General features: G+C 43.6%; 1 protein-coding gene across 6 annotated transcripts in view; it reads left to right on the forward strand.

Moving 5' to 3' along the window:
* The window catches only part of MAST4 (microtubule associated serine/threonine kinase family member 4), a 1,958,993-nt gene that overhangs the window by 1,849,940 nt on the left and 84,883 nt on the right, over nucleotides 1-24,170 (forward strand). For all 6 annotated transcript variants that reach the window (XM_078675181.1, XM_078675182.1, XM_078675184.1 and 3 more), the window contains 4 exons: nucleotides 7,954-8,076; nucleotides 8,479-8,591; nucleotides 17,042-17,169; nucleotides 17,290-17,516. In XM_078675181.1, coding sequence (XP_078531307.1) covers nucleotides 7,954-8,076; nucleotides 8,479-8,591; nucleotides 17,042-17,169; nucleotides 17,290-17,516 — 591 coding nt within the window. The remainder of the gene's footprint in view (nucleotides 1-7,953; nucleotides 8,077-8,478; nucleotides 8,592-17,041; nucleotides 17,170-17,289; nucleotides 17,517-24,170) is intronic.

Raw genomic sequence — 24,170 nt, forward strand, 5'->3', positions numbered from 1 at the left:
AAATGAACACTTTTGATTGGTTGAGAACTCTTGTTTTTCCCAAATGATGAAAATCCCTCCTTCTTTCCTCACTCTGACTTTCATCATTGTGAGAGAAAGACCCTTTGTGATCACTGAGCAATGGCTTCTTTAGTAGCTTCAGCTGGTGCTTCCCCACCACCTCCACCACATCCAAGGAAGAGTGGACCACCTGCTCAAGTTATAATTCAACAAGAAGAAGAAGAAGAGGAACAGGAGGACGAGCACGAAGAGAGGCAGTTTTTGCCTGAGCAGCCCAGGACGTCTCACCGGAAAGAAAACTTCATTTGGCAATTTTTTAAAATTCCCAAAGGTCAGAAAAAAGTAAATGCAAGATACGTAACTTGCCTTATATGTCAAGATAGACTGTCCAGAGGGACCGACAAAAAATACAGTTTCGGAAACTACACAATGCATCGCCATATGACTAGGTGGCATCCTAACAACTACAGTGCTGCACAGTTTCGGAACGACCTAGATAATCTCCCTATTATGGCCAGAAGATCTGTTGTACCGGAAGTAACGGGACCAGAGGGCAGGGAGATGGTGCCAAATATACAAATGAGATTTGGTGAAGTAAAACACACCTGCGTATTTTGTGATGGATTCATTTCCTACGGAGAAAGAAGCATCACTCTGATCAACAGAGCTATTGACTATCATATGCAAGTTTGTCCGAAACGCCCAAAATAATAAATACTTCTTTTTTTTGTTTTGTTGCTCCTGTTGAGCCCTTTACAATGAATCGTTTTCATTGCCCCCTCCAAGAAAAACCCAAAAAAATATAAAACTTCCGAAAAATTCAAAAACAGTAAAAAAATGTTCAGAAAAATAAAAAAAAAAGTTCTTTTCAGAACTACCTCCCCGTTATTAAAAAATTGGTACAATATTTGGAACTGTGCCAACCTCTATTTCTCTTAGTTCGCTTCCTAGTTCGCTCGCCGGTACGCGAACTGGAAGCGAACCAAAAACAGTAAGTATAAGGGAGGGAAACACACACTTATGTTAAAATAAAGACAGCTATAGGGGAGTAAACTAGAGATACTATTACCCGTAATCCACTGCTGATGATGTCACATATTACATCATTCATGACATGCTCAGTGACATCATCAGCAGAGGATTGCGGGTTTTTTGACAACATGCCTTATCCACGGTTTAATAACGCTGCCTTTTGCTTTATATAAGTTTTCAAATTGTATGAAATATATACCAATAGGTCGTTATGAACCTTTAGGTAGTGCTTTTCTTCATGAGGTCTGGTCGCTTCCATACACATACAGATGTTTCAAAGATGATCAAGAAGTTTATCTGAATGGAGAGGAATGCACTGAGACGCCAGATCATTCACTAATGTGTAGGCACATACAGTTACACGGTTCATGCAACAAACACCGACCAAATATGGCTTGCGTGTTGCAAGGCACGCCAGTTCCTGCTATCATCCCCACGTTCAAGTTGTTGGAAAATGGTAGTTATTTGATGCTCAATAATGAAGATTGTTCTGAGTTAATTAAAAGTATTCCTTTTATCGTAACAGTAAGTGAACGGGTTATTTGCTGCAGAAATGTTCTATTTCCTCCCACACATGAACATAGGGAGTTTTCAATCTGGCCACAAATACCAACCTTGGGACACGTTTCAACGGCATGGCAAGAATAAGAGCTCTTTTGTCTCAGAGAGAGGTGGCCTTGAGTTCGGCCCGTGAAACTTTCGTACTTCACATAGCGAACACCCGTACAGAGGTGCACACCCTTTTCAATTAAGATTTGCCTTTCAATTTCAGCAACATGTTTCCGACTATCTTTAACGCATCCTCCACAAAGTCCCTGACACACTTTTTTAAAGTTGTTACCAGTGGTCTCGTGACTTCATTTGAGAAAATCTTTGGAGTCATCCCTGCTTCCTTTCATTGTATTTTCTGCACTCTGGTTCGTGGATTGGCATTTTTACTTGCATTACCAGCGGACGCTCTTGTGCTTTTTTACATTTTTAAATATGGATGTCCCTCCTATGCAACCTCCGACCCTGCAGCTGCTGACACTGTTCCGCAATCGCATGCTAGAATATTATGGCACAATGCCGTTGGCGATATTAAGCACGGCATATGGATTATCTTTTCGGTTCTCCTACTTCACCTGTGTCCAGCCTGTATTTCACTGCCTGACCTGTGATTTCGATTGGGCCATTGATTTGTGTCTCTGCGGACCGGTTTCTCCTGACGTCGACTTTAATCAGCTGATGACTCCTATCATTACTCACGAGTTGGTTTGTCCTGGCGAAAGGATTATGGCTGTGGCATTGATGCATGGACTACTTGGTCCCTGGAATTTACTGGCGGCAGCACAGTCTTTCTTGGAAGAGAGCTTTCTTGAAAACCCACCGAGCTGTCCTCTGATGGTGATAGAGGATCCGGTGCTGGGAGAGCACGTATGTTCTTTTCCGCTTTTAAATTGGATGGCTGAACTGTTTTCGGATGAAGACGGTGACTTCCTATTGGAGGCTGTTGCAGCTTATTTTGCATACACAGTTATGTCATAGACCTTTTTCATGTTTGATATGCTGAGTACTAGCATTTCATTGACAATCCATTGACTTATTTGTCAAGTTTTTATTATTTACCTTGCCTATTGGCTTAAGACTCGATAAAGTACTTGGCTGTTTTATTTTTCTTTAGCATTAAATTTTCCTAGTTTTTAATGCTTTACCTTGCGGACCGTCCACATATAAACTTGCAATCTGCTCTCATGAGATGGCACTTCTATTATCTTATTCAGTTCGTTTCCGGATCATGAGGAGGTGTCATCTAGGTCCTGGATATCTTTACACCGTGTTAAGTTAGCATGGGCTCATTACCGGTTTAAAAGCCATTTTTCCTTTTTTGCAACTTCTGCACACGACACTTAGTTGTTGCTTTAGCTTTCCACCTAGTAGTTCATCGTGGTTTACATGAGAATAATATGTTATTGGTCTACTATCTGCTTTACTTGTTAAACTATATCTGTACAGCGAGTGCTAAAGTTTCAAGAACAACACGATACAGAATTGTTATGAGGTCTGATCTCCACGACTTCATACTCATAACATAAGTGCAACTTCTGCCAATTCTGGGCATGAGGCGGGTTTTATATTGCTTTGCCGAACACACATACACAACAGTTGATGCGGTTCACATGAAGAGAGAGCTGGTGTATGGTGATGTGATTCCTTCAAATCTAAGACACTAAAGTATGGGCACGCCCTAAACCAACACAAAGAGACCTTCTTAGCAAATAATATAATATGTGTATTAGGGAGGGTGAGATATAAGCAGCCGCGGGCCGTGGAGGGAGTTACGATGGGGCAGGGAGGCGGGGAGGGGGAGAAGCAGGGTGGAGCCCTCTCTACCTTGCCCCTCCCCCTCCCCGCCTCCCTGCCCCACCGTAACTCCCTCCACGGCCCGCGGCTGCTTATAAGTGTTGCTAACTCTTATTCATTTACAGCATGTTAACATACTGTCACCATTCGCTTTTTATGTACTAGTAACTATGCTGGTAATTTTGCTACTGATAATATGTGTACTTGTATTCTCCACCCTGCTTCTCCCCCTCCCCGCCTCCCTGCCTCACCGTAACTCCCTCCACGGCCCGCGGCTGCTTATAAGTGTTGCTAACTCTTATTCATTTACAGCATGTTAACATACTATCACCATTCACTTTTTATGTACTAGTAACTATGCTGGTAATTTTGCTACTGATAATATGTGTACTTTTATTATCTAAGGTACTACGCCTGAGAAGACGGCATTAGTAAATAAACATTTCAAATACACATCTGTTCTTCTTAACTCCATGTTCTGGTTTCTAAGAAATCTATAACGACCGACTGTTCATGAGTTCCACGTATCCTGAGGTACTATAAGTTCATATTCTGGATTGTCTAAACATTGAGAGTTTGTTATATCCAATGTGACACTGTACCTAGCTTGCTAAGGAGTTTTTGATTACTAACGTGAGTTTTGGGACACCCTAATTCGCCGAGGTTCCAATCCTCTGTCCACAGTTCTGTGTGAGAACAGAAACCCTGCGACAGGGGCACCCCCGACCCTTGCTGGAGCTTCATCACACTTGCGATACAACTCCAGCAATGCGCCACCTTTACGGCACAGATACATCACGCATCTGTGCTGTTTTTGCCCCATGATGCGCCGCATTGTAAATGCAGCACACCATAGGTGACGGAACAGCGGCACAGAATGACTAACACATCCCTGGTGATGCGCCAGTCATCATAAATGTATCCCTATGCTTCTTATCTTGTTAGAGATGAACCGCCATATATATCATCAAAGTTTTTTGCATTTCCTAAATAGCGAACTTTAAGGAATAAATAGCGATTCTTTACCATTCCTAGTTTGCGATGAGCTATTTGCTAATTAGCCGAATGTAGCCCAATGAAGCCCAATGTAGCCCAATGTAGCCCAAAGATGGCCGCCAGACACACAAAAAAACAAATGTAGCCCAAATATCAGCCAGATGTAGCCCAACTATAGCCCAGTGACAGAATGACCAATCAGCTTCGCAAACCTCCGTTACGCGAAGCGGAGCGCTGTTACAGATATATATCTTTTTTTGAACGTTAATTTCTCAAAATCCACTGGAGCACATATATTGAGACCTAGCAAAGGCACATCGGGCTACCAGTCCCTAATATTTTGCCAAGTTTCGTGCAAATCCATTCAGCCGTTCAATTATTATTATTATTTTTTTTTTTTTGCCCCGCGGGGCCCTTTTAAAACCTCCACATCAAACCTAGGGGGTCAGCGAGGATCTACTATGCCCCCTTATAGTTATTTCCCCCTTTGTTTTGACCTCCTCTTGTCTCTCGATCCTACCGAGAGACAAGATGGCGGCCGCTACGGACTGTTTGGAATGTTGACAGACGCCGGAGAACCAATCAGCTTCGCTTCACAAAGCTCCGTTGCGCGAAAAGTCCGCGAACCAGAGCGCTGCCCGGTCCGCTGTTACAGATATATATCTTTTTTTAAACGTTAATTTCTCAAAATCCACTGGAGCACATATATTGAGACCTACAAAAGGCACATCGGGCTACCAGTCCCTACAATTTTGCCAAGTTTCGTGCAAATCCATTCAGCCGTTCGGGCTAAAAGTGAGGCCAACCGCCCTATGGAAAACTCAATGTTAAAAACACGTTTTGGGACCCCCCTTTTTTCTCGGCCCCCACTGGACGAACCCCCCCCAAATTTTCAAGGGCTGCTCAGAAACAAAATGTGCCATTTTCCTGAAAATTTCAGCCAATTCCGTCCACAAACGCCAAAGTTATTAGACATAGAATTTTCAAAAAACCCATAGAGAAAAAATCCTAACTATATATACCTACTGGCGACCGCCAGTAGGTAATATATATATATATATATATATATATATATATATATATATATATATTATACCCAGTTCGCAGCAGCACAGAAGTGGCATGACACCAAGTGATGCCCTCCCCCCCACAGCACAGTATGGAGATCTGCAAGAGGATGTCAGTCGAAGGGCCTTCTTATAGGATGGTGTGTTTGGAGATACAGCAGTTGCATGGTACTATAAGTTGTCTGTGGTGATGTTGCTCTTTTTCTATTATGTGGCACTCCACTGGTGTAGCCTGCAAATCTTAAAGGCTAGGCCAGAGCCCGCAGCCCAATTAGAGGGTGCATTGGAGGAGGATACATTCTTGAAATTAAATCCATAATGTCCTTGCAATACTATACTGAACTGGAATACTTCCCAAAGGGCTGCTGATTCCTTTATTATCAAGACCATCCTGGGTTTCATGAATGGAACACTTTAAGAAACGTGTCCAATAGCAGGTTCCATCAGCCAACAGCACCCCAATTCTCCATATACAACTGATAAAGGCCCATTCAGTGTTCCCAGGACACTGCTAACTGGAAAATCTCCATGCTGTCAATGACCCCCTCTAGTTATAGGACCTTTTCTTGGACCTATACAATCTACACACTCAGCAGGGACTAAATTCCCAAGATCAGAAGCAGATCCCACGCCTCCCCTGACCTAGTAGTTGTAGAGTCAGTAAATGAGAAAAGTGTCAAGTTCTTGCAGCTAGTCTTTCACATAGGTATTTAACTCAAGGGCTGTCACAGGAAAATTAGACTTTTGTGTAAGCAGTAACAGAGATGTCCTTTTTAATGGCATGTCCAAGTGTTCTGAGGGAAAGTAGGCGTTTACATTCTTAAAGGGTGGGGATAGCGTACTATTGGTAGAGACTCCCCATTTAGTCCTGAACTAGAACCCACGTGGCCCACATCCTCACATGCAAGTGGATGTTTTTGATATCCTGTGAGATTTACTTGATGGTAACCAGTATTTCACAGTGGGCATTTTCGATGGTCCTAAATGGTTCAGAGATACTCACCCTTACAGTTACACCACCCCCTTCAAGACAAAGGTATTCCATCAGCTTCTGGTGACACCACTGGAAGGACACCGCCAGAGAGTAAAGGAGCCCTTACAATGGCACACAGCTGCACGTTACCTGGTAGCTATTAGCTTATGCTGATTATATTTCTCTCAAGCTCAGTAGATGTCATTATCTAAATGAACCCACCTTGAATGAGAACTACCTTGTCATGTCTGAAATGAAAATATTAAAAATCTATATTTGGGTATGTGTTTCCCGCAAAGCTATGTGGAGCCACAACTCTGCACAGTTTTTTTTTATGAAGCCTGCACCTCTTGCTATACTTTCTGAGCATCTTATTTTAACCTCCGGTGCAATACATAGCTTAAGCTTGAGAGATTTCTTACCCTTTTTGAAATTCATAAGTTGAGCTAACCTTCATTGATTCCTTGAACTATTCGGTGGAGGAGTCGGTGTCGATTTAATCATTCTGTTTCATCACTAGTGAGAGGAAGTTTTGGGGTTTGGTCCCCTGATGATAAGCAAGCCTTAGTGTTTTTTTTCTTTACCCGGAAGTTTGTATAGAGCAAACTTGACCCGAAGGTATCAGAGGCTTTACATGAGCACCAGTTACCTTACACAAGGACACTTTCTTTTTTTTGATGAGGCACAGAGAGATTAAGTGAACGGGGAGATTAAGTGATTTGCCCAGTATCACAGGATGTTGAGAGTCATTGTCGAGACTCGAATCCCGTTCCCCAGATTTTTTTTAGATTGACCGTCCTAGCCCATTAGGCCACATCCTCTCCCCTGAAGCCTTTGTTTTCTCTCACTGCATGAGTCTGGACAGAGCTGGTGCTTCAAAGGGGGGGAGGGGGCAGCCTACGGTGTCAACCCGCAAGCGGTGCTTAACCACTCCAAAAAGCCCAAACACGTGTTTTGGTCTGCATTATGGGGGTGAGGGGGATAAGTGTAGTTTTGTCATGCACGCCAAAAAACCTTGAAAGTGTTGGACTACAGAACCCTTCTGACACTGTTCAGTTCAAGACCCATTTATATCCCTACACATCCCACAGCTGATCTGTGGTATGTAGAAGGTATGCTGAAGTCCTTCCTACAGAGTGTGGTGTGTGGTCTTTAAGTAGCCAGAAATGTAGGCAAACAATAACAGTGGTTTACCAAAGCAGTATCCAGTGGAATAACCAAATTTGTTTTTTGTTTTTTGTGGAAATGACAAAAGTACGCATATTCGGGTTTTCAAATGTTATTTATTTTCCCGTTATCAATGTGTATTACCTCTTGCACTGTCTGATCCTCACTTGGCTCACTGGGGCATGTTTGTGGACAATACACATGGTCACGAGGGTGTGCGGCTTGGGGACACCTCGGGCTTCTTGTGTTAGACTGGACTGGAGACAGCCTCAGTACCTCCTACATCTCCTTTGCTACTTGAGTCTCGAGTGAAAAGAAGCTGTTGCCTTGGATTTGTGTTGGAGTCACACCGGCCTCTGCCTCTTGCTTCCTCAGGTGGGGCCTTTGAGGTGAAGGAGCACCCGTTCTTCTCCACCTTGGACTGGACTGGCCTACTGAGGCAGAAGGCAGAGTTCATCCCACAGCTGGAGTCTGAGGATGACACCAGCTACTTTGACAGTGAGTACTTGCCCCTTCTCAGTCTGCTTGGGCAAATAGGCATCTTTGAGATAATAGCACTTACACTTTTTAAGGGATTTTTAGAAACCTGGCGTGAATTACTCTAGTGCATATTATTATTACTGTTTTCGTGTAACTTGTTTATTCCAGGTATGGTAACTTTATTTAGGACAAGAGCTCTTAGTGGATTAATGCTTCTGTTGTGTAGATCGTTGTGTAATTAGAAGGTCCCAGGTTGAGATTCGGGCGGGTCACCTTAGATTTTCATTCCCTTCTGAGGTCTTTAAAATGCACACCTTTGAGGTAGTAATTAAAAGCTGTGGGCACCAGTTTCAGGTGAGACAAAGCGTAAGGTTTGCCACTTGAAGCTAGTAATTAATAATGCTATTACTTTCTGTGCAGCACGCTCTGAGAAGTATCACCACATGGAAACCGAAGAGGAGGAAGACACCAACGATGAAGATTTTAGTTTGGAAATCAGGCAGTTTTCCTCAAGTTCACACAGGTTTTCAAAAGTAAGTGGGCATGGAGAAGGAGGTTCAGTTTTTATAAGTTTTGTTACACTGCATTGAGAACTAGGGGATGACTGTTTACTGTAGTGAAAACAGCAAGTTGTTATTGCACGACTAGTCTGTTGATGTAACTGCAGCCTTGGTGGCTCGGACAAACTTGGACCTCTGGTATCTTTCTAGAGTAGAACTTGAATCTCACTCCTTACAGCTGGCCCCAGGTAATTGAAGCCTTTACTCTGTGGTGGATCATCAGTACTGGTCAGAGCCAGAAAATTATTGGAGGAACTTGGAAACATTATCTGATGCTAATCCCTTTAACTTCCTCAGGTGCTGGATACAAGATTCATGCACACATTTCTTATTATAACATGCGGGGGGTATGAACGAAACGGAAGAGACATCGAAAACGATGCAAGCACTTGCACCCTGTAGAGAAGAGATGTGCCACGAAAGAGAATACGATAAACACAAATAATTCTCTCTCCATAAGAATGGCACTTGCAGGACCACTTGACGTGTGAGGTTCTGGAGACCAGAAACCTGGTAAGGGAGCAGCGAACTGAGAAAGTTCCAAGAAGAGAGTAAGTTAGTTCCATAAGGTAGAAAAGCGCTATAAAAGGCTTACCCATGTGGAGTGGAATGAAAGAAAGCTACATTTGAACTTCAAAAACATTGGCTAGCAGCGAGTAATGATAGTGTCGTCAGGTCACGGATGACCCCTCTCATATACTCATCCTACTGGTAGTGCCCTGGCGGTCCTTCATGAGAAGCGTTGCGTTGGATAGAGCTCGAGTCTGCCATGTGCGTCATCAAGATGCGCTCTGTGGAATTCTGTACTGCGCGGCAGTCACCAAAAATGCCAGGCTCAACCAAAGCTAATTTAGGCGATATCATACGTTTGGTAGATGAACCTATACACCCTGCTAAAAAAGGGAGCGCCAGCACCCACTTTCCTGATCAGGTGCCCACATGACACTGGAATTCCTCCATATGGGTCTGTCGCAGTGCTCTCTATAGAAGAACGCCTCATCACCCGGATATACCTAGTTTGGTTGCAGAATCTAGTATTTTCAGAACAAGAACGTGCTCTCCAAATTACAAACTACTTGTTGTTCTTTTGTTTCTGCTAAAGTGTCACCTCACGTTTATGTTGCATATATTTTTGAATTACAGAAAAAGATAAACAATGGGAGTGTTAAATGTGTCAGTGGAGGCATTATGGGACTCTCTCTGTCATCAATATTTATTTATATTTTTTTTATTTGCAAGCAAGCCTGCCGCCTTTATGACTAATAAGGCAGACCACTAGATGGGGACACTTTACCTGAAGTAATTTTTTTGTTCTGGCATTACACAAGACCTTTTGATTGACGAAAACGTATAATATACTTATAATGATTTTCAGCCAGCGCTCTTCACCTATTGGTATTCTGCCCACTACCACTTAAAACGATGGGTAGCCCACTTCAGCGATTGGCTAATTTCACTATGAGTGGTGGCACTCTACTCTTTCACAGGCAGCACTTCGGAGCACACAAAGTTATTTCTTTTATGTAGAGGCTCCAGTGGTAATGTGTGCTTTTTTATGACCTAAATAATATTTTGCTGGAATCTGATGCCAGAACTGTTGGCTTTGCCAGTGTATGTTTTAACACTTAGAAACAAGTGCTGCTTAACGCACCTGGTCAAAACCGATGAAGCCTACACAGGGCCTCAGCCCTGGCTCTAATCAGTTTGTGTGTTCTGAGGCAAAGATGTCAAAAAATGTCCTATCTGATGCTTTTTCGTCTGGTATACATAATGGAAGTCAATAAATTTGCCCAAATGTGCAGAAATAGCTGTACTAATTATGCACACCAGCCCAACAATTTCTTAAAAGAAAGAACTGCAGAGTGTCTGAGATAGCCGAGGAGACCAAACCAATAGCAAGATAATATACAAACCTCGGTAAAAGCAACACGTTTTGTCTGAGAGTAATAATACTTTTGTGTTGTAAGTTTTAGTTTGGTGAGCAGTTGTGCAATATAAGCCTTCTTGGCCAGCAAAGTTACCGAAGAAACCACGTAAACCCAAAGAAGTCCCTCCTACTTCTTGCCTCTATGACCCAGTGCTCAAGTGGCAGAGGGAGCTGTGTGTCAAAGGTCACTGTTGGCAGATACTGTAGAGATTCCACTAAAAGAAACCAATCCGTTCCCCTACCTCTAAATAATCTCTGCATATCTTATAGCTGAGAGAGCACAGGTTTTACAAGTGTCAGCATATGCAGGGAAGTTAGCCATGCTCCCCTCGTACAGATATAACACGTTAACATAGCAGTGCATAAGCAGAGGCTTGTGCTCTTGGGTAATGTACTTATCGTGATAGAGAGGGGTTTTCATCTCCAGTTAATGTCTGAGGGTCAGAGGGTGCAACCAGCCACCCCCCCACACACTTTTTTAAACCTCTCTTTCACATATGTGGAGATGAATTCAAAAGGCTGGCAGCAAAGCTAAAAAAAATGAAATAATTCAACAAGCAACCAAATTAATTAAAAGAAAGTTCAGATAGTATTGTATTAAAGTAAAAAATACTGCGGATGCCCCTGATGTTATAAGCTATCCAGGAGCATCAGCACACACAGGATACTTGACATACTTAACACTGGAAGTTCCATAAACGGCAGACACACTTGCATACAAGTACTATGTGCATTGGAAACGCATGTGTGTGAGTAGATGACATGCACACTATGAAAATAAAATAAATCAGAGGCGCCGATTTTCATCATCAACAGTTTCCAAGAAGACCCGCGCCATCCCCGCAGTCCTTTATCTTCAGCATCTTAATGGTGTAGGCACAGCCAGAAGCTGAAGACTATGGTGAGACCTCGATGCTCTGCGAATACATGTAGTCACCCACACATCTCACATTGGTTTAAACAGGAAGGACAAACCCATGAAATGCTCCTCAGCAAACTCATGGGTGAGATCAGTAATTATAGGGTTAATAAAAGACATATAAGCCATAATGCAGCACACAAACTCAACATTAGTGTACTTGCCAGAAAGGTTTGAAAAATACCAACATTTACAGAACCATAGGAGCTAATGTGATGGTACAAAAGCATGGCATCTATCAGGAGATCTACAACGGTACAGCAAGGAATAAAACTAGTGGAGAGAAGCTTTTGATTTGCCAGGGAGACCGAACTATGTTCTTTAAAATCGAGTATCTGTAGCAACACAGCACAATCATTCACACATGCACCCAAAGAATGCAGAACAGCAGCACAACACATACATACAACCACTATGGGCAGGTGAAGTTAAAACGTTGCTGCATGGTTGAGAAACTCCACCTTTCATAGCTGCGTGTGAAGTTTCTTGAGTTTGGGGTGAATAGTCTATAAACTGATATCTGACAGCACCCAACCTCACCCAAATGTACACCTATGAACAACCCAAGCAGTTATGAGTCATCCCATCCACCTACACAACAGCTATTAGATAAGATAACCAATAAAACGTCACTCACTCAAAATGTTGTCCTATGATGCATCCTTCCCTATCTGCCAACAGGCCATTCACCCTACCTGACTCCATCCTCACCCACACAACAGAAAAACAATCTTACTTCTATCACCTAAAACATAGCAACAATCAAATCTCCCAATCACGAAAACAGCCAGGCAACAGTACCTCACATCTTGCATATCAGATTTCCACAAGCATGCTTATTTTGAAGAAAGTTATTTGTTTTGGGTGAAGAAATGGTTTGAGGGACTGCTCAGAGATTCACCAACACTAATAGTAAACAGCAGTTTATTAAAAAGTGTTGATGCTAGCAAGCTGTATCTGAACAGCGACAGGCTGTATGAATATTTCTGCACTGTTCGTATTGGAACAAAACCGCTAACAATGCAGATTTCATTGGTCCACAAAGTCATGTTCCCTTTTTTATTTAAACCATTTTATTGCTTTTACAACTTTCAGTGAGGTAGCAGCACAATGAGCGCAGCACCTATGTAACATATAAGAATACATTACACCACAAGAAGAAAGCAGGAAAGACATAACAATAAATCCCACAACTGAACAACCGACCACCCGACGGTAGGTTAGGACCCAGTCATCCTGTTTGTACATTATTATTGCCCACCTCACATAGTCCCGTAACCCTACCATCAACCCTTGGCCTCTCTGTGCACGGTTTTAGCCATATCCCTCTGTACTCCGCACAGTCCAGCCAGTAGATCAGACATTCCATTCCAATACAATGGTCCATGCCCTTAGCCTAAGTGTCCACATGAGGGGTCTCCGTTGCCTTAAGGCCCCCTGCTATATCCCTCTTTGCAACGATGAAGTCCAGCCAAAGAAGTGCCCTCTGATAATGACCCCCCTCCTCACCCCCTCCCAGATCATCTGTTATATGCACATGGATAAGTTTAGGGTCTCAGGGAATATCCCAACCTATCACCCTCTCGGGCCGTCCCAGCACACCACCCCAGAAATGGGCCAACCCCGGGAAGTGCCAGAGCATGTGAGGTAGATCTCCCCTCGGATCATCACACTACAGGCAGTTTCTCTCTCTGGGAGCTTCTACTGTCTCCCTCCAAGCATCATCATTCAGGCAGCCCAGTTCTCCCTCCAACGTCTGCCGCACTCCCACCATCAGGTGGAACCTTACACAGTAACATTTTGTATATTTCCGACAATTTACACTCTTTGAAGGTTGTGAGAAGGATTTTGACCTCCTCCTGGAAAAATTCAGGGATAGCCTCCACAGGCTGTATAAGAGGGAGGTGGGTGTGACGGAGCTCCAAATACCTAAAGAACTGTGAACGGTGCATGTCATACTACTCCTGCAGGTCTTGAAAAGATTTAAGCATCCCATTATGCAGCACATCCCCCAGCGTTGAAATGCCTATAACATCCCAGGCCGCAAATCCCCTCAAAGTAGTCACCTGCGGAGTCTGGTGCCCTGCCACAATGTGGTTTCCAATGTGAGACGATCAGCCCACCTCACGGTTTTTATGGCAGCATTCCATATCTCTAATACTATGTGGGTGGCAGGAGGCAGAGCCACAGAAACCCCTCCATAGAGCAGGTGGGGAAGGTCCCCACCACTCAGTAGACAGCCCTCCGCCTCATATGCAGAATCTCTAGAGCCCCTGAACCACCACTCTTTCACAACTAGCAGATGCACTGACCCGTAGTATAGAAGAATGTCTGAGGTGGTTATCCCTTCATCAACAGTTGATTGACAACATTTTACCAAAGCGATGTGGGGTACATTGCCCCCCTCCCCCATAGCAACAGTTGAATTTGGGCATTAACCTTACTAAAGAAAATGTTATCGATAAAGAATGAATGGTTTTGCAGTTGGTAGAGCAGACGGGGAAGTGCACCACCATTTTAAAAATTGGCGAGCGCCCCAAGGGAAAGAGGCAGAATTGACAAGAACTTGACTTCCCGTCCAAGGGAAACTAAGGCAACAAGTTCTGTTCAAGGGAGTGGGTCGCATCACTGATGACAAAAGCCTCTAAGTATTTAAAGCCTAGAGGGAGGATAAGTATCCCCGCCATCCACAGCATATCCACTGGACAAGGAGCAGTGTGATAAATCACAGATTTTTATGGGTTCATTCGAAGACTGGAGTGGGATCCAAAGATCCCAGGGGCCTACGACCTCAGGATCATTCAAGAACAAAAGGACGTCATCAGCATACACTAAAATTCTATTGTGCAACCCCTCAGACCACTGAAAACCCATGATAAGCGCGTCAACCCTCACCCATGCATCCAGAGGTTAAATTACCAATGCAAAACGTAAAGGTGATAAGGGACAACCATAACGAGTTCCCCTTGCCAAAGGAAAGAACTCCAACTCCGCCCCTCCAACCTGCACCCTTGCTATCAGATTGGTGTAAAGAAGGTGCACATAGCTCACAAACAGTGGGCCAAACCCCACTCGAGTAAGAAAGGCGAACAAAGCACCCAGCCCACTGAATAGAACGCCTTCTGAAAGTCGATGGAGAGAAGAACTCTATGGCCACAGAAGGGCCCACTAATGGCAATGGCATTATGAACACTTCATTGATTATGCCTTGTCACCCGATGGGGTTTTAACCCAGAGTGGTTGGGGTGAATAAGACGTTTAATTACCCTGCAAGAGAGGCAGCCAGCATCTTAACCCATGTTTTTACTTCAGAGGTCAAACGTGAGATTGGTCAGAAGCCCCTGCAGTGTGTACCATCCGTACCCAGCTGTGGGATCCCCCAATCTCTGCTGTTCTCAGATCAGGGGGGCAACTCGCACGTCTCCAAAGCCTCTCCAAAAGTCTCTAGTAGCAACTAGTAATGGGCCAGTCTGTTGCCACACCAGGACCAGAACTCGGCAAGAAGCCCATTAGGACCCGGAGCTTTACCAGCCTGTAGCTGATCCTGGGCCGCACACAGCTCGGCGCTTCAAGCGTGTTCCTGTAACGATTCTTGCTCTTCGGGGGTCAGACGTAGCATCAGTAGATCTGACACAAATTAAGGTTAAACTGCATGAGAGCTCAAGGAGATCGCATCATACAACGGTCTGTGGTACACGGCAAAGGCGCTTGCAATGCACTCACTCCCAGTCACCTGTGAATCATCATTCACCAACAGAGAAGCTACCGGGGCTCCCGACTCCCTGGTGATGCACAGCCGGTGCAATGCCTTGCTGGCTTTATCACCCCACTGATAGACCTTACTTTGTGTGGCCATCCGCGCCACTCTCGTCTCCTGCGTAAGCTCCTGACGGAGCACAATCTGAATATGTAGTGAAGAGGGATTCCTGCTGTGATGTCATCTACTGGCTTTCTAAGTCAAGATCCCTGACCTTCTGCTGATCTCTGTCTCTCTGGCCCCTAGAGTAGCTAATGATTCATCCCCTCACCATGGCTTTCTGAGCTTCACAAAGTGTAATGTGGGGAGCTATGGAGCCCCTGATGTCAGCAAGGAATTGCTGGCATGTTTTCTGGCACAGCTCCCTAGGTACCAGTAGTCCAAGTGCCATCTAGTACCGACCCCCGGGCACAAGTCAGATATACCACCACTGGCGACTGATCAGAGAGTCCCCTGGCCAACACCAGAACATCTATGACCCCGTGGCTCTCCCGACCCTGCACGAAAAAGTAGTCCAATCGGGAGAATGAGTGATGTGCCCCAGAGTTGAAGGTAATTCCTCTCTCCCCAGTATATGGCCCCCTCCATATGTCTATTAGGTTCCAATTACACACAAAGGCCGCAAGAAGACGGAGAACGGTCAAGGCTCATGTCGCATACTCCATTAAAATCCCCACCAATTAACCATGGTGTATGGTGTATCCAGCATTTCCTGTAGAAAGTCCCCCAGTCTAACTAAGACATCTGAGGAAAGGGGGAGCAGGACACAGACGCTGGACAGTGAGATGGGGCATCCGTGGAGAATGGCTAGTACTGCAACATAACGGCCCAGCCCGCCATGCCCTGGAGACCACCAAAGAGGTACACCCCCTAACTAATATGGCTGTCCCATAGAGCCCCTGTGAAATCCAGAGTGGTACAGCGGAGTGTAGCCCTAATGGGTCAAAAAGGAACACTTGGTAACCAAAAGGTGGATCTCTTGAAGCATCGCTATATCTGCATTGGACCTCAGCGCTGCCTGGAGCACCACTCCCCATTTGATCTTAAGCAAACATCCCATTAATGTTCCAAGACAGGATAGACAGTGCACCCCCTGTCCCTGGGTATGGCCTCTTTGAAAATTAGAGTCTGCAATAGCTCAAGAGTGTGGTTGTGTCATGTCTAAGAATCATACCTGCGTACAACTGTGCTCAACATCTGCATCTGAAAAGGAAAGAAAATTAAAAACAACACCCCAGTACCCCCCTCACATCACCTCCCATACTTGGTAAACTTTAAGCCCCTGTTGTGGTGCGACTAGAGACTTAAGACAACAGGGCTGTCATGTGATGCAAATCGTCCCTGCCGCCCCAATCCCCTCCCCCAAAAGAACTAATCCCAACTCAAAAAAGGTTTTTAGGGGGTCCGAGACAAAGTTGACACAGACCAAAACAGTGCAGTTAAGACATTTGCAACACTCCCAAACAAACCCCCAGAGATCATCACAGTGTGCCAGGAGCCTCCCGTGAGAGAGACTCCGTGCCTGGCATCATCAAGTGGTCCTCTCCCACTGCAGGTGAGGTTTCTCCAGTGACTGCGTGCTCAGGACCCGACAAATGGGCCCTTATCTTACGCATATACATTTTAAGTATCTTACAAGCCAAGCATTTCCGTTGCTATTAAGTACTGGATAGGTCATGCATGCACAAGGCGTTGGAGCTGTCTATGCTTACACTTCAGTGCCAAATTGTTTATGCACCCCAGTTCCACGAGTGTGTGATTCTGCACCATAGATATCTGGCTTGCAGTGGCAGCTCTTTATCTCTGTTCTTCTCTGCCAGGTTTTCACAAGCATGGATCAGATCCTTCGCAATCAGGGAGAAGAAAGAGATGAAGCTGGAGACAAGGGAAAGAACATCACTCTTCAGCCTGTGGAGGCCCTCAGCTGGAGTTCAGAGTATTCGGAAATGTAAGCAAAACAATGCCTGTGCTGCGGAAACACTAACTTCATGTTCAACATATTAGCTGATTGCAAGGTTATCTGGTCACTCAATATTCTGTTAAATGTGTGTGTATATTTCGTATGCAGGCAGCAGCTTTCTCTTTCAACTCCCTCCGATAATGAGAGCTTGAAGCAGCAGCAGAGTTCAGGGGCGCTTCCAAAATTTGCAATATCAGCTGAGGTGGAACAGGAGAAGGCAGCGGCGGCCGAAGAACCCCAAGAGCAAGGAGTGGTTGCTTTTGCATCTGAAGAGTCGACACAAGAGGAAGCTGACCCCACCACTCCAGGAAGCATTAGCAGCTCCACATTGTCTGGTAAGTACTGAGGTCGCAGTGTTCAAGCAGTAGTAATTAAGTCAACCTCGCTTTCTGGGTCCTGGTGGGGCGGTGATGTGGGATGCATTATGGGACGGGGCTAGCACACCAGAAAAAAAGTTCTTTTAGCAGTAGATTCGGTTATCTACATACACTTCACATCATCCATGTCAGAACACTGCCTATCTTCAATGAACCGCAGTTCAGTTAAATAGGTTTTAAGGTTGTGGTGGCCTTTGCTCATATTTGGTATTTACAGTGCTTTTTTGAACCAATGGTTTCAGGTGGGGGACCATCGGCACTCTTTTTTGGGGACCTGCAATTTGTTCTTTATGAGACCTTTCCCCTTGATCAAGTGTGATGTTGTGCATGCGTGCACATGTAACGATATGCTGGGAATGTGGAAGAAAGAGCAACTCGGAACGAAGAAATGCAGCACATAAGTGAGAAAGCAGTGAAAGACATACTCCCATAGAGTGGTGGGGTCAGAATATGTACTCTGTCCTTTCTCTCCCTAAACCAGTTAATAAACGCAGCACAGCTCAACATATGAAATCTAAAAAGGTGCGTTTTAGCTGTGTGTCTGTGTCTGATCTACAATTTGCATGTGCACCCCTGAAGATATAGCTGAAGAACAAACAACCTGTGCTGGCTGTCCGTGTCCTATTTGTTTTTCTAATTAATTTGCAGTTATTGAGGTACTGACCCGCTCCCTCTTTACTTTTTATTAAGTCTGGGAAAGGCTGCGATAAGAACATACAAATATATTTCTGCCTTCTGTTATGCTTAACATAGTATGGTTTTATAGAAAAGACTATGAAAATACATTTAGAGTGAATTAACACGTCATACATGAATATATTAAACATACTATGCTAATTTAGAACGTCAATTATTTGAACATATACCTTTGGTGGTAAAAGAGAGCGAGACTAGGAAAACTGGATTATAATTTTAGATTTCTAATTTGACCAATTTGAGTGACCCTATGTACATCATCCTTACTTCACTGTGACTTACTTTGACTGAGCACCAAATCAGAGTCCATTGATGGAATTTAGTTCAGGGTGTGAGCCAAATAGAAGAAAACGAATGTGCATGGTTTAGTAGATAATAAATGTTGCTCTACAAATAGTGAAAACATTTGCCTTATTCACAGTGCACATGATAAACTAATGCCTCTTGGTTTGCGCATAACAGTATCAAAGGGAGATAAATAAAAGGCAGCAAAAGGAAAGCATGAAAATCTAAGAGAATTTATTTTTTTGATTTCAACTTGGTCAATATATTCTTCAATATTGTACACTAGGTTCTAAATGGATGCGGCGTTATCTTAACCCTGCATGTGAAGCTACTGCCTGATGCAATGTATGTCCAAACATTTTCATTAGGATTGAAAAGTGTTTGCTTTTAGAGTATTTCATTTATATTTGCTGGTGATTTTCCAAAATCTTTGTGAGATGTAACTTGTCAAAGGACAATTGCTTGACTTCCTGTGATTGTTCCAAGTCAAAGGCCATCTGATCCTACTTCCAGTGGAATCAAAGATGGTATAATATCTCTTCCTGGGATTTCCCAGGTCAGAGGTCTTGCAAAGTCACTGCCTGTGACCTTATCTGGGAGAGGGGAGGTGGGGGGGGGGGGGTGTCCGAAGGGCATGTGATGTCACTTTCGCTACCCCTATCATTTTGGTGAAGTGACACCGATGATTGTGGCACATGCACATTCAGTGTGAAACGATGTGAGGAGCAAGCTAGCAGACTGGCTTTTCCATCATAATATGCCTCACCTCAAGGATATAGTAAATTCCTTTTGTGGAAGTGATGGTATAGCAGGGAAGGTTTGAGAGGCAAATGCAGCACAGCTGGGACATCTACCTCGTCCTCCACACTGAGCTGGTCATGTAGAGAATCAATAATATGACTGTAGTGTAACCTTGCTAGAGGTTTCTCTCTGAGTCGAAATCTGATCTGTAGACCTGTAAATGTGATGTACACTGATGATAATAATTTATATACAATATGAAACAGACTGCATTAATTGCTTTACCACATACACAATTATTACTATTATGATCCATTAGAAACCACTATATCAACTTTAAAGTAAGGAAAGTTGGAGCTAAAAAACTCTTGTGAGGGTTAAATGGAGTTTTTATTTAAACTGAGACCTTACGACCTGCCAGTAGCACAAGGAACTCTGCAACAAAAGCTTGTTACCTCACTGAGCTATCTTACATTAAATGCAAACCTTTGAACCAGACTTAGCTCTGCGCAGCCATGTTAACTCTCTGATGACACTAACCTCTGACACGAGGGTGCACACAAGCCCCATTTTATCACCAGGCTTCTACCCTCGAACTTTCTGGATTTGCATAGATATCAGCAGAAGGTGCCTTAAACTTCTAAACTAGTTTTACACGTATTCTGTTTGGGATCAATTAATTATGCCAGAGCGGCTTTATTATTTAATTTTCCTTGTTGCCAATCACTTTAGGGCAGATGTAAACAAGGGACATTTTGCAGGCAAGACCTAAAGAAAGGAAGCTAGAGAATGAGAAAGCGTGAGAGAGAGAGACACAGAGAGGAAGACACAGGTGAAAAAGAGTGGGAAAAAAGAGCCACATTCTAGAAAAGCATACCGAAAAGGAGAAAAGGGGGAAGTAGTAAAGGAGGAGAAAGAGTGAGAATGAGGAAAAGAAAGAGTGAGGGGATAAGAAAGAGGAAAATGGAAGGAAAACTGGAAGCAAGAAGCAAAGGAGGAAATATCTGTGAAACGTGGCGGGAAAGAAGGTAGAGAGAGTGAGAAATAAAACAAAAGACAGAAACAGTATAGGGGTCATTAGCATACAAGTTAATGGGAACAATCGAGTGGCCTAGTGACAGGGTGACGGAGAGAAAGGAGGAAAGAGGTGGATACAATGAGGGAATGGGAAATAGAAATTAAGCAGAAAAAAGTGAGGAAGAAAGAGAGAAAACAAGATAGAGTGAGCGAAAAAGATCGACAGAGAATGGCATTGAGGAAGAGGGACAAGCCTTGTGCCAAGGAAAATGAGAGGACGGATTCAAGATGTGGAGACAGCGGTGAGAGGAGTGGGAAAAGGAAAAGGAAGACTGGGAAAGCAGAGGAACATGTAAAGAGACAGAACTAGCTGAAGGGGGTCACATAGGTGTTGTATTAACCACTAGTGTATTGAGGCCATGTGAAAATCACATAATCTACAGATGGAGAGAGAAGCATCGTGGGAACAGTCAAGAATCCCTGCGCTTCCTTAAGGGGTGGCCTGTGGCCCTCTGTCAGACACAAGACACATGTTGGTGTGCCCTGGTGGAGAGAGTCGTGAGGGACACTTTGGAAAGATGGCTTCATTGGAAGGAATGTGTGGCAGGAACATTGCAGAGGACCGTATGTGTTAGTAGTATAAATATAGTCCAGCCTTGGTGGCATATGGCGTAGAAGAGCCAGTGTTCCCTACCGATGATGGGGGGCTGAGCTCACCAGAAGGAAATTCTGGAAGGATTGAGTCAGCTATCAATCAAATCCTTTTAACGCAGACTGTGGTCAGCAGTTCATACTAGCCTGGCTAGGTGGTAATGGGTCTAGCCGTGATCACGCAAGGAGGAGTTACTCATCTGGGTTGTGACTGACTTGTCCCCACCAGGTGGCCTTTCAGAGGCTCTGCCCGTTCAGACCCAAACATTTTCCTTAAAAACTGCAGGCCATCGAGCTGTGCTTCAGTGGGCAAGAATTATTAAACTAGTCCAAAAAACAACTATTGCCTCTGCTGCAGCCAGCCATCTTCCTAACTATGGCCGACTCACCAAACCCAGAACAAACACTTAAAAGTTTTTTTTGTGCTGAAATATGGCACAAGTGCAGCCCTGAAAGAGCATTGCATAGACTAGCACAACACCTTTGTAATGCTCGAAGTGGATGGAACAGGGTGAGCACAGAGCAAACCAGTTCCAGACCCTATGTACTGGGTGCAGAGCAGCAGGCAGAGACCTGGGCTGTAGCTCATTGTCCCGGTCACAACCACGCGCACAACTCCCGTGCCCCAGCTCCAGCATTTGGAAGCCCCTGGTACCCTCACACCCTGCCTTTCTTGCAGCTTCAGCAGCAGAGCCCCGCGGACAGTACCACCCCCTTTGCTGCACACATTCATTTTTCACACGCTCCTGTCATTCGCTTTGTCAAAGATTTGTGGAAATGAGAAAAACAAGGCGATGGGAGCCCAAAGTGCTGCATGAGTTTGTGAGGAGGAGCATGAGAGTGTGGGGGTGTGTGGCTTTTGGGATCCGAGCAGGGCTGCATGCAGTGTGCGCTCAAGGCCGCCGAGGCACCAAAAACAACATTTTGAAAAGACGAGCAGAGATAAAAATTTAAAATAGTCCTCAGAAATGAGCCTAAATAGACGGGAGGGAATGAGTACATGTAATAGGACAGTCTCCATGGGAGGGAACCAAACACCAGAGGGAGGGAGGTACAAATCAAACCAATTCACCACTGAAAAGAAAGTATTTCCTAACGGCAGAAAGAGAACAAATGAAAAATGATGGATGTATTTAAAGCCCACAGAGTAGATACAGCATGTCACAAAGAGACAGCACATTCTGATATTCATAGTGCTGCCCGTGAGCTTCTGATCAACAGCTTGAACCCCCAGCAATGATAGTTTTACACATTAAGGACTGGGTAGCTCGATGTTAGCATCAAGTTAAATCATAGAGACAGTGCCTAACATGCCAACCTATACAACAGTATGGTAAGAAATAAAGAACTTCAGTTTGCACTATCAATGTAAGGTACACATTCAATAAGAAAAACAAAGAGAAAATGAAGGACAATAGATAATGGGTTTAAGGCTTATAGACAAAAATAATACAACTGAATATTCAGTAGTAAAGTTTGCCTTCATAGTTATTGAAAAATAAAGCATAATGACAAAAACCATAATAATAAAAAATAAATGTTATGTGGTGTTTGATTCAAATCTAATAGGAAAAAAACAATTAAATATGTCACCAATGAAAATGAATGGAAAACATTTAACATTAAATCAATAATACCTCCAATGAAAAATAATAGTACAAAGTGTTACCTTCAAAACTATAGAAATTCCAAAATAAAGAAAATGTGAACATACGCACACCTGCAGTTAGCTTTCAGCTAATTGCCTTTGGATAAAAGAAGGACATTTGTATTATTTTCATAGTTGGAAAAATGTATGCCAATATGAAGACTGCTACTACTTGAGCTCCATGAGGTTTGATATATCCGCAATGAGTCCCAAGTGAACCACTCCAAGATGGTATCTCTGGGTTGGACAAATTCCCTTCTTGTGGATTACATTCAGAGTTGGCTCACTGCCTTAGCTTTTGAACCATGGTCTGTTTCACTGGTTTGATTGTTAAATATTGTCAATTTCTACTTTTCCCTTTGCCATTTTTATTAAGTCCTCTGGTTAAGTCTCCAGTGACCATCTCAACTTGGAGGGTGTGTTGAATATAACATTTACACCGCAACTTCAGACCACATTATTCCTTTCCATCAATATTATTAACGTCAGCTTCGAGAAGCAACCTCTCCAACAGTCAAACAACCTTCTCGCAGTAAATGTAAGCTTTAAAATGACTGGAGGTTAATTATCCGGAGGTTGATTCATTACAGATGTCATCCAATTCTTTTCCAGTAATATGCAAATAGTACAATAGTTCTAATGGGCAGGTCTGGGCAGTTACCACATATTCCCTCTAGAGTTTTGTAGGTTTCTTCCTCCTTTAAATTCTGCTTTCCCAAATAAAAAAAGTGGTTATGCAGAACCCTATAGAAATGGCAGCGGCAGCACAACAATGTAAGTCCTCTGTAAGCTATCCAATTTCCATTTAGCCATCTTTGTAAAACTGGAAATGCTGAGACATCTAGTAAATGAAAAAGTAAACCTTCACAAAAACCAAATGCTTGACTCACAAAAGTAAAGTTGTTTGCTAAGGTGTGAATGATATTGTACCTCCCCTCCTGTAATTCCTCAGAGACAATTAATCTACAGCGTCTTCTATGGTAAATTTGCATGTGGGCAGGCGCTTTAGGACAATTTCCAGATATGCAGGCAAAGGGATTACTACTCTGCCCCTCCCTTTTCTTTGTCTGATACAGCTTCTGCCCTGCCCGGAGCTTCCATGTTTCAGCAGAATTCATTAGCATAGGGTAATCAGATTTGTCCCATGCTCAGGAGATTTAATTAGGTATTTAAATGTGACTGAAGAAATCTGTGAAATATTTAATCTTTCACATCTCGAAAGCTGAACAAAATATTTAAATATGTTTGTAGAAATGTTTTTTTCCAGAAACGACTATACTTGGATTGTAAAAATCAGATCAGTGCCTAATTACAAAGACATAATATTGGGGATGGAAATAAATTCAGCGTCTTACGGCCAGATTCATCAATGTCCCGTTTTGCGAGTCCTTAATAGCGATTATTAAGGAATCGCTATTAAAGACTCGCAAAACGGGATTCATGTAGAAATCGCAAAAAAAATTGCGATTCCTACAGCTTCCTTATTTGCGATTAGCAAATTTCTAATCGCAAATAAGGAATGACTCCCCATTCATTCCTATGGGCCATTCCAGACATAGGGTCTGGAATGGGGA

Source organism: Lissotriton helveticus, chromosome 2_1 (assembly GCF_964261635.1).
Source record: "Lissotriton helveticus chromosome 2_1, aLisHel1.1, whole genome shotgun sequence".
NCBI lineage: Eukaryota > Metazoa > Chordata > Amphibia > Caudata > Salamandridae > Lissotriton > Lissotriton helveticus.